The sequence below is a fragment of the Arvicola amphibius genome, chromosome 6 (genome assembly GCF_903992535.2).
Source record: "Arvicola amphibius chromosome 6, mArvAmp1.2, whole genome shotgun sequence".
Taxonomy (NCBI): domain Eukaryota; kingdom Metazoa; phylum Chordata; class Mammalia; order Rodentia; family Cricetidae; genus Arvicola; species Arvicola amphibius.
In genome coordinates, this window is record NC_052052.2 from 61870322 (window position 1) to 61882121 (window position 11800).

At 41.5% G+C, this 11800-nt stretch overlaps 1 protein-coding gene across 2 annotated transcripts in view; it reads left to right on the plus strand.

Moving 5' to 3' along the window:
* Bnc2 (basonuclin 2) overlaps positions 1-9610 on the plus strand; it is a 272872-nt gene extending 263262 nt beyond the window's left edge. For both annotated transcript variants that reach the window (XM_038334952.1, XM_038334953.1), the window contains one exon: positions 8950-9610. In XM_038334952.1, the coding sequence (XP_038190880.1) occupies positions 8950-9610 (661 nt within the window). The remainder of the gene's footprint in view (positions 1-8949) is intronic.
* The last annotated feature ends 2190 nt before the right edge of the window (positions 9611-11800 follow it).

The window sequence follows — 11800 nt, forward strand, 5'->3', positions numbered from 1 at the left end:
TTATTACCACGACTTGACATTAGCACTCCAAGCTATATTAGCATCCATTTCAGCAGTTCAGTAATGGTATTAAAAAAACACTTAACTTCAACGGTGAATGGTTGTATGACAGAACCATAAAAAAAAATCCACATTAAAAAAAACTTATGTATTTGTCCCAGCAAATTATTTTTCACTTGTTTAACCACTTCAAAACTATGTTCTCGTGATGGGTGTTCAGAAGCATCCCCTTTTCTCCAGAGCAGCAGGCAGTGCGGCTCTGTGGGCTTGAAGATTGGGGGAGAAGGGGGAGCCCAGTGGTGAGAGAGAAGGTAAAACTGTTGTTTACCTGTAGTTAGATTACCTTCCATTCATCAGCAGAGATGGAATTGGCAACCTCAGAGCACCCAAGGTGAAATTCTTGGATCTTCGTGCCTGACTGGGATTTGATTTTGAACCGAACACTCTCCAAACTCGGGAGCAGAGCCTAACTACTTTGGCACTGTGGTGCGCTCATAAATGACTACATTAGGTTCTAAATTTTGATTAAACCTTCAGTAATTAATCAATGGTAGACATGAAGCAGTTGGCAAGGTCCAGAGCTGCAAAATGTTTAAGACATAAAACATTACGAAGTAATTAGAATATGCTCCTTCAAGAGAGGGGTTGCCTTCAATAAAGAGGTAAATGATAGCATCCTGTTTATTGTGGATGTAGGCAGCCAGAGCAATATGATAAACTGCTGGAGATACACATATCAGTAATCATCCACATTATTAGTACCATTAATCATAATTCCAAAAATATGACAGCAGCAGCCAACTTTTTGACCAATTTTGCTTCTGCCTGTTGGCCATTATAACTTCCCTAATAGACCGCGGAGCTCCTTTGCGTGGCAGTTTGCATTGAGAATGGAAGGTTAATTATATTTGAGCTGCTGATTTCTTCTCTCCTTGGAAAAGGCTTAGCACTTTGACAATCCCAGGAGCTTGAGGTTGTTAAACCAGTAAAAGTACTTTATTGAAATTTTCTTTGTTGGTGAGGAATGAGATGTTTCAAATGAGATATAAGAGCCAGGCTGGGACAGCGCTAATGTTTCTTGCTCCAAAGTGATCCTTGGACAGCAAGAACCCGGTGGTTCTTTGGACCACTTTGCGTTCTTGTTGCTAGTCTGCCAGGAAGTTTAAAAGTTCAGCACTATACAGTACTGCACCAGGAGGCCCTACGAGGCTAGTGGTAGTCTCAAGCGTACGTTTGGGCCAGAATATTTGGTGGCAGGAAATGACTCTTTACTGAAATATTGTGTACTTCCAACCATGCTGGTGTGACTACAAGGGAATTGGCAAACATCGTGTGGACGCTTGAGCCGGATGAAGGTCTTTGGCAGCACAGGTACCCTACTGGTGGGCCGACCCAAGTAGTCGGGTTTCAGCTGGCAGCCCTGACACATGAGCAGCTATGCAAATGAGACTGTGCTCACCTGAGTTTTCAAGTTCATTACCTTCATTTTTCCACATACGTTTCTGGATGAAGTCCAAAGCTAAGTAATATTGATGGTCCTACAAGATACCGTCTCTTTCCATGGGGAACCTAGAAATCCCTAATGTCACCTCTTAAGATCACAAATTAACTGTTTGAACAATATAGAGCATTTTAAATACTTCCTCTCAGAAATTATTTCCTTTTAAAATGATCTCAGAAATCAATGTCCTCTATTTTACATATTGAAATTTTTTAATGGAAGACAGATTTGAATATGAAGAAAGCAGTTCATTCCAATTATTTTGGAAAAAAACATCTTTTCCAAGAAACTCTTTAAATTAGACAGTAAAATATGAATCAGAAAATGTAAAGTTTTTTTTTTCTTCCAACCTGAGTAGGTGCAAAACTTAAAATAGCACCCAGATTATCTTTAAAAGAGGCTGTGCTTTTTCTTCCCCAACAATAGCAGTAGCTGAGCACCAGATAAGGTGCCTGATGGAGAAAGTCCCCAAGTGCCGGGAAAGCATAGCCTAGTCACACTGTCACCTTCCCCTTGCCTTACAGCGCAACAGGTAAGACTGAAAGCCTTCTCGTGTGAGACACAACTCAACGTTACAATGGCTAGTGAGCAAGGCTGTTGATGGATATCGATTCTCTGCTTAACCTGAGCAGGCGGCATACACATTTCCCATCTACCCGTCTGCCCTCCCAAATGCCATCACTCCGTTAACATTTTGATGCATTCCACAGCAATGACAAATTGTTTTCTAACTGTAGTGCCAAATTTAGTATGCAAAAGACATGTTTGCCTCTGCCAACAAACCAATAATTCTCACTAACATCTTCAGAGTTACTGCATTTATAAAGTTGCAAAGTGGAGTAAACAAACCATCTGTTTGGCTTTTCCATATATGTCATGCTTTCTTATTAGCATATTACGATTCATTTAGTAAACAAATTTGGTGATTTCGCTCACGTCAAAGATAGATCGGAAGCCTGAAGATGATTAACATTCCTGGGACAAGCACATTAATACATTGCTTCCTCTGCAAAGTTAAATGGCTTCTCAGGAGAATCGCCCCTTGTTGACAAGATGAGACTGTCAATTTTGTTTGCCTGCCACGTTAGGGGCCATAAGGGGATGGCAGGCTCTGAGAGAGGGGAGTCGTGTAGGCAGCATAATTCACTGTGAATTGAGAAAAGAAGTCTAATTCTGATAAATGGTCGACCCCAATACATCCTACCTGTTATTACAACAGACGTGCCGTATCTGTGCAGTAAATTAGTTAATCCCCTAAAGAGTTTGGTGGGCGCTTATCTTCAAGTGGATGATTTGAATGGAGAGGGAACTGCCTGCGTGACCAGTGTGGATGATTTGTTTTAGATGGAAAGGGATTGAAAAAAATGAATTTCATATTTTTTAAAATTTGTTTAGTCTTTATTTCTTGCATTAATTTTGCATCTCTTTACTTTTTGCACTTTTGAGAATTATCCACTATAATTTTACACTACATTTCTTCATCAGCTGGAGCAGGGTGCCGGGGGAGGGCAATGCAGACGGTCTGGAGAGAATCTTTATTGAAAATCCTCAAACAACTGCAGTTTTTCAGAATATGGGTAGTGCTAAAATGTCATTGAACTCATTGAGGTGTAAGCATGTGACCAATAAATGGTAATGCAGACACGAGCTGAGTGCAGTCGTCAGTCTCACAACAGTGCACTAAGGAGAGAGCAATTTGGAGAGGGTTTACGTTCTGTTTGGAAGTACTGCTAACTAACCCCTCATTCACATCTGTTTGGAAGTACTGCTAACTAACCCCGCATTCACATCTGTTTGGAAGTACTGCTAACTAACCCCTCATTCACATCTGTTTGGAAGTACTGCTAACTAACCCTGCATTCACATCTGTTTGGAAGTACTGCTAACTAACCCTGCATTCACATCTGTTTGGAAGTACTGCTAACTAACCCCGCATTCACATCTGTTTGGAAGTACTGCTAACTAACCCCGCATTCACATCTGTTTGGAAGTACTGCTAACCCTGCGTTCACATCTGTTTGGAAGTACTGCTAATTAACCCTGTATACACATCTGTTTGGAAGTACTGCTAACTAACCCTATATTCACATCTGGCGTCTATACTCCCCTAGATTGGAGAAATCCCTCTTCCCTCTCTTTTTTCCTCTCTTCATATACATAGACAGCTGATCCTTCATGTCTAGCAAGTCTATATTCATGGATTCAACCAGCCACTAACAAAATGTCAGAGAAAAATCACGGCTACACCCAACACATAAAGACATCTTTTCTTGTCACTATTTCCTATATGACATAGTACAATGACTATTTGTAAAACATTTATGTTATGTGGGAATCATAAGTAATACAGATATGACTTAATTTATAATGAAGAATTGTATAGGGTGGACACAAGTACTTTTTCAGTGTATATAAGGGACTTTGGAGAATCTGGATTTTGGTTTAGGGTTGGTACTGAACCAAGCCCTGGATGATAGATACCAAGGGATGACACACACACACCACACCACACCACACCACACACACACAATCTGCTGCGGACATTTCACTGTGGTCATTTTAGACAGTATTATTTGCGACTATTTGACATATTTTTGGTAAGTGACGGAGTGGAGCAGGAAAGTAAATACAAAAAAATCAAAAGTAAAATCTTAATTCCATTTTACTCAAAGAATTGTGTAATATTAATTCACTAATCCTGGAATGGCATGAAATTAAGAATTACGTATTGGACATTTTATATAACATATTAGCTTGATTCGTGAATTTGTGAAACTAGTTTCTGGCTGGCTGGCTGGCTTAGTTATTTTCTGTTGCCATGATAAATACTTGGCAAAGACATGAAGCAAGGTTTTCTTTACCTCAGAGTACATGGTAGGAAAGTCAGGGCAGCAAAAGCTTGAAGGGGCTGCTCACACCACATCCAGTCAGGAAGCAGAGAGCAGTGGAGGCTGATATTCAGCCTATTGTCTCCTTCCATGCAGCCCAGGATTCCCAGCCTAGGAATGGTACCACCCCATAGCAGGTGGGTCTCTCCCCACTTCAATAGCATAATTAAGACATACTCAGAGACCTGTCTCTCGGGTGATTCTAGCTCTCTTTAACTTGCAAGTTTATGATGGAGGCTAAGCATCAGTCTGATTTTCTAACCTGAGCCTAAGACTTTTCCTAAGAACAAGCCGCTAACAACAAAACCTCCTGTCCTTCCCCTGTATTTCAAAAACAAGCTCAAACTCTGGTATTGTTCAAACTTTTGCTAGTAAAGTGTTGTATCAGCTCCCTCTGGGTGCTTGGGCACATGGGGAAATGAGACATAAGAACACAGCCCACCGCAGCACTTGATTTCCTTGTTGGCAGGGTCTGGAGTCTACCTGCTGGCATTTGATGCATCCTGTTTTCTGTGATTAAGGTATGCTTTCCTCCAAGAAACAGAAAGGACAGAGTACTGTGCATTGGTCCAGAGACAGGACTTAACTCAGCATTCCAGATGAGACAGAAGTTTAGGCATTGACACCCTTCCCTGGATCTAAAGCTTTATTTCATTTTGATTTGTGTGTGTGACCTCTTAAGTTTTGGCAGATTGGTTGTTAGGCTAGAACTTCCAAAAACATTGGTAACTATGCATAGCCCAAGTGAGACGAGGGCCCTGGCCTACATTCTGTGATGTCCCTCACACTGTAGCGGAGTCTTTACTCTCCGCTCTGTCACTGCTGCCATTTCACAGAGACGGGACATGCTTCTTCCTCAGTACCATCTATCCTCTGTGTTGTGTGAGAAAACTTCCGTGAGACTGTGCTTAACGGATTCCTTCCCTCCTGTGTGCCAGACATCTGCCTCATCTGCCACAGGCTGGCGTACATCTCATCTAAAGTCTTGAAAGTATGAGCTAAATTTTTAGAGCAGTGTATGAACCCCTACCTTCATACCCATGAATTCTTTATCTCAGCCTTTATCTTTCCTTTTTTCTTCTTTCTTTGTTTTTTCTGTGAGAACAGTTTCCTTCTTCGTAGCTGTATCATTTGCCTAATCAGAACAAGCAGAAACAGCTTTTTATATTCTCAGGTTCTTATTTAGTCTAAATTTTAGCTAATTATTAGTCTTCCTTCTCTTTTAAGGTAAGTGTTCAGAACACTAGATTTCTCCCTCTTGAACAATGCATGTATATCTCTGGATCCTTACGCTGGGGTCTCCCTGTTTACATCACACTGCCTCCTCCCTTCCATCCTGGGCTTCTTTTTGCTCAGCATCTGATTGTCAGTAGTGAGTTCTTTCTGTCTTTCTTCTTTTTACCTCTTCAGTTTTGCTGATCCAATTAAGCTTGTAATAGTCCTCAAATTGCTCTTAACCTTAGGTCTTTGTATCTCATGGGGACGGTGTTTTTATGACAGTCAGTGGTTTGAACTGATTGATTGGCGGGTCTAGCAATAGGTCTTTGTTAAAACCAAGTGCTGCCTCCCGTCCATTCTGTAGAGGCTTGAGGAACAGGACCAGTAGTGTCTGACAAAGAACCTCACTCTGCCTGCTTTCTCTCATCTTGCTTGTCTTCTCTCCACCCCAGCAACACTGTGACAGTCTGGAGACTCCCAAGTCCAAGGCGTGGGGCTGAACCAGCCGGCTTTCCCCCGCCCATTATCCTCATCCCCACTCCATGTGTTTTGCATATGGCGTTTGGGAAGATTATTAAACAAAAATGAAACAGATTAAGAAATGAACGTAAAAGAATCAATTCTCTTGAACTGTGGTTGCATAATGGAAATCGACTGCCGTGAATGAACCCATGCACCGAAGTTATGAACAGCAGAGTTAATGTGCTGCCATGAGTTCATCTTTATTATTACATTACACCTGAATCAATTGATAAAGTAGCTTTTTTTTGTAAGCGAGGGATGGCACTTAATTGAATAAAAGTCAATGTAATTATATTAACAGAGGCCAACAGTCCTGCTGACAGCGGAAAAGGGACACTGTTGAGTGGAGTGCCAGAGCTGGTCTCCACATTTCTGCACAGCGTTTGGTTGACAGATATTGAGGGCTGGTACATCATCTAATTAGATTACAGCCTTCTCCTGCTGTACGTGAGACGTGGAGAGCAGATCCCTTCCTGGTAACATATCAGTGGAGACGTGTAAATTCACAAGTCATCCTATGGGAGAGGTGTCCGTCAGGGTGATCCGGATGCCCTCTTGTCAGTGTTAATTTATTCTTCCTCGTTCAGTCTGTCTTGATGCAACCTTTGTGTGTCTGGCTGCTGTCTTCTCAGCAGCGAACCTAGCAAGTGGTAACTGTAAATGTGTGAGAAACAACACAGAGTTCTAGATTGCAGTCAAATGTGTGTTTATGAAATGAAGAAAGGGGGTGGGGTGTTAAAAATAATGAATGAGGGTTGGGTTTTATGAACTTCTTACAGCTGGCAGCTTGTTTCCTCAGTAGAGTAGTAGTACACAGTTTAACTGTTTCCACGTTCCTTCTTGTTCTAACCCTGTGTCTCCCCGCATGTCATGGGAAAGACTTCACAATACATATTTTCTGCACCCTGCTTAGCAACATCCACAGTCATCTGACATCTGACACCAGGGAAAAGGGAATGCCAGAAGAGGCCTGTGGGGACAACTTCTGTTTATCCACATTCATGTACCCACACACTGCATGCATCTGTTTGGAACTCATTTATGGTTGATGCTGATGCTGTGAATTTGGTGTATTTGGTTTGATTGGTGGTTTTTGGATTATGCAGGTGATCTGAAAATCAAGACAACATATGAAATGATCACTTATGACAGAAAATAATTTTGTGATCACAACATTTTAAATCCCTATTTTATTGTTTAAGTTTTCAAAAGCCGGATGTCTAGAATGTGAATTTGTTTTCTCTCTCTCTTTCTCCCTCTTTCTCTCTCTCTCCTCTCTGTCTCTTGTTCTTGCTTTCTTTTGTGATCGATTTAGCAAAAGATTAGAAAGCTGATCTTATTGTCACAAGGTAAGCTCAGCCTTCCCAAGTGCAGTGCGGAGAGGGCTGCCACCCTCTGCCCCTCATCCCAGAGTGCTGATTGTCTCGTGGAAAGGTGGGAAGCCTCTTCCTCCTTTCTTGCCCTGGAGGCACATACCTCTCACACTTCTCTAGGACGTGTTAGCCTCCCTTGTTCCCAATTGGAGAGACTTCTGATTATAACCAGGAGGACTCCTGAACTTAACGCGGACCATTTTGGTCATTTCTATCACCACAGTTAACGTCTCTAAGATGTCCAGCCTCCAGTGCTGGCAAGTTTGATCTCCCTGTTTCTTTATCACCTTATTTTTGTGGAGGGTAGCTTTCAATTTAGGTACTTGGCAAACATCTGAGCCTTTGCAGGTGGAGAGAGGTATATGCCCAAGGGCGCTTTCAAAGTCAGTGGGGGGTGTAAATACAAAGACATGTTTTCAGATAAACAGTGACTTGGGCTTCCTAAGTCCTAAGGACCCTGTAGATGCTCTGGGAATGAATCTCTCCCTTTTTAGCACAAGCAAAACTCTGTGATGTTTTGCTTGTCAAAGTTAGGGGTTCTGTTTATGAACTAAAGGGACTCTGTCATTGTGCTTGATTTTTTTTTTAAATTACTGTGCTTTAATTTTTATCCTTTTGTATTTTTTTGTTGGGGGGAGGAAGGGGTTGTATATTTAAAAAATAATTTATCAGATTATATTTTAAAGAATTAAACCTTAAAGTAACATTATTTGATGAAGACAGTTCATTGCTGAAATGTAGTATCTTTTGAGAAACTAAATGTGTTTTGCTGTTAGATTTGGGTGGGATTTCAGACAGGTTTGAGAAAAGATTCATGTCACAAAGAAAAAAATCTTTTAACTGTTTGAAGTTACAGTTTTCCTGAGACTTATTTTTAAACCTAAAACATGAAATATAGGAGGGGGGAAAGATGATTTTTTTTAAGTTAAACGCAAATTATGTAGACCATTTACCTTTTTTAAAATGCAGGCCTTTTTCACAGTCTTTGCTGCATTAGAAAAAGCTTGTTTGATGTTCTTTTCTGATTCTAAGTAAATTTAGACTATTCCATCTAGAGACGCAGAGGCTCCATTCTTTTACCTTGTTTTGTGTTTATTATCCTATACGTACTTTATGTTTAAGACATCTGCAATGAGGTCCTCTGTGGCTGATGCCCTAGCAGAACAGCCATTGAGAAAAAAGTGCCTAAGTGTGCATTCATCCTGGCCCTTGAAGAGTTTATTCATAAAAATGACATCAATGGAAAGTTCCCCTTTCTGCACCTCCCACCTGCACTCAATCCTAGATTCCGAGGATGTGGGGAATGCTTGCTTTTATAACGGTGTAATTAGGGATGAATGTGCTTATTTGGTGCTGACTGAAAGTTGAATCAATTTTAAAACGCTCTCCTTTTTCTCACCCTTCCCCGCTCCCTGTGCGCCTCCCCCCTTCCCTCTTGTTTTCCTAGACACAGCGCCAACATAAACCTGCATCGTAAACTGTTGACCAAAGAACTCGATGACATGGGCCTGGACTCATCGCAGCCCTCCCTCAGCAAGGACCTCCGGGATGAATTTTTAATGAAGATCTATGGTGCCCAGCACCCTCTGGGGCTCGATGTCAGGGAAGATGCCTCCTCTCCCGCAGGGACAGAAGACTCCCACCTGAATGGGTATGGGAGAGGCATGGCAGAGGACTACATGGTCCTTGACCTGAGCACCACCTCCAGCCTCCAGTCCAGCAGCAGTATCCATTCCTCCAGAGAATCAGATGCAGGCAGCGACGAGGGGATTCTTCTTGATGACATTGATGGGGCCAGTGACAGTGGGGAATCCGCACACAAGGCTGAGGCTCCCACCCTCCCCGGCAGCCTAGGGGCTGAAGTTTCAGGATCTCTTATGTTCAACAGCTTGTCTGGGAGCAATGGTGGGATCATGTGCAACATTTGCCACAAAATGTACAGCAACAAGGGGACCCTGAGGGTCCACTACAAAACTGTGCATCTGCGAGAGATGCATAAGTGCAAAGTCCCGGGCTGTAACATGATGTTTTCCTCTGTGCGAAGCCGGAATCGGCACAGTCAGAACCCTAATCTCCACAAAAACATTCCCTTCACTTCAATAGATTAGTCCCAGAACGTACACTACAAATGCCAGCTCTCACCAGATGGCCTACATGTTTGAACTGCCATAGCCAGTGTGTGCTTCCATAGCGGAGCACACACGTGTGTGCACATGTGTGTAGCTCTGTGTCTTCACTTGTGCACCCACATATTTCTTTTCTTTAGATAAAAATGATAAACACTAGGTGCTTTTGAATTTTTTTCTTTTCCTTTATAGTTTTGGGAGAGGGTGGATCTTTTACTTGGGGTAAAAACAAAAGTACCCCTTTCAACACACACACACAGGAACACACATATGTGTTCAGCTAGCCCCAGTTTTGATAGAATAATTCTTGGTCTTCTCCAAAGAGACATTTTGTTGTACCTATGACTGTTGCCTGCAAAAAATAAAAGGGAAAAAAGAGAAAAGAAACAAAAAGGAACTTCTTATAGTTGTCTTTTGTGAACTTGAAGGTTTTGAGAGAATCTTTAATTAAAGCATGGCAGATTCGCCTGTAAATATTTAGCCTTGAGAGGCCAATGATGTAAACCAGTTGTATTGATTGTTGTTTAAGTCTTCTTTAATTTTGACAGTTACATCCAGCTGTTAGATATGCAGGAAATAAATAGTTTGTTGGCTAGTTCTATTCATTTTTGTTAGCATTAATGCACATTTCCTTTATAAAAAAAACAAAAAAACAACCAAAAAAAAAAAAAAAACCCCATGGTCTTGTTTTTACTACCTGTTAGATATAGTGAATAAGACGTGCTGGCATGCTTCGCAGCACAGACCTGAGTTTTTAAAATGTCCTGTACCAGTACATAAGTCCAGCCATGCACTTTTTTCATACACTACAGGGGGATGTGTAATATCCATGCTTCTTCTTGTCCTTAAACTATCGTCATACTTCAGTAAGTATCTTTCCTTTAAAAACAACCCACTTGTATAAAAATGTTCCGGTCAGTAAAGGGCACAGATGCCAAACAAAAAGTATTAGTGTTAACACAAAACTGCCAACTTTGCACAAGTTTTCAGAAAAGAAAATATAATTAGTCACTCAACATAACCACAGGCCAACTTTTTGGCCACAGAAAACCGCTTTTAAAAAAAAAAAGCGGTGATTCTTCTGAGTGCCGAGTGTTATTAGTATCGGCTTTGTGTCCTTCCTCCATACATGTTAAGTGACATTAACATGGTGTGAAACAGCCGAGGCACTTCTGTAGAGGCAGGATACCATTTCAGGACGCTATGGCCTGTAACTCACTAAAGGAGCAGAGCTGAAGACAGTAAGCGTTGAACACTCATTTCCAAGGCCCTAACCCTTCTCCTTTGAAAAAGAGGAGAAAGCCTGGGCTGGGTCAGTCTGTTGTATGTCTCATTTGTCACAAATTCTGCAGCAGCAAGGCAAGTCAGGCCTGCCTAACACACAAAAATGCAAAGCCCTCCTCAGCGGCTGTTCTTGGGGGCTCTGAAAACTCACATGCTGAACTTGAATTGAGCAGCCCTCCTCTTGGAACGAGCGGCAGAAGGAGAGGGGAAGACAGGATCTCACCGTGTAGTGTTTTGTGTTTCCCTACACGAATTTGTCAGAGAGAAATGAAAGCAAGCCTGCAACCAAGCCATTGAGAGTGAGAACAAGCGGGGAGGGGGGAAGACTGCTCCAAACCTTTTTGTTTTGTTTTGTTTCTGATGTTTACACATGTTGCCTGAGCTGGTTAACCACATAGGCAGCCCCGGCTACCACAGCATACTGACTAAATGATATTTACTCAACTTTGTCTGCAGCCAGAACTGCTGGGGTGTGCCTGCAGAGTGGGTTTTGTTGTCTTTTTCTTTTCTTTTTTTTTTCGGGGAGGGGGTGGGGGACAAACACTAGTATTTTGTCAAACTGCATAATAGAAAGAGAATGTATTTTTTTCTGCATTTAATGGCCTCAAACATTTCTCCCAACAGTCTAAAACCTAGAAATACCCTTAGTTTCAATTTTTCATATCATTTCCATTTTTTTCATGTTTTATAATTTTTTTCTATGCTCACATCAGCATTCACTTCCGTTAAATTCGCCAAAGGAAACTGTTGATATGTTTCTGCTATTATTCCTGTGCGACTTGTTGTACCTCACAGTATTTATTTTGTTTTCCAAAATTAAGCATCATTCATTGGGGGTTCCGGATATTTTGTTTTTGAGAATTTCTGAGCAGTACACTCATAGAGATG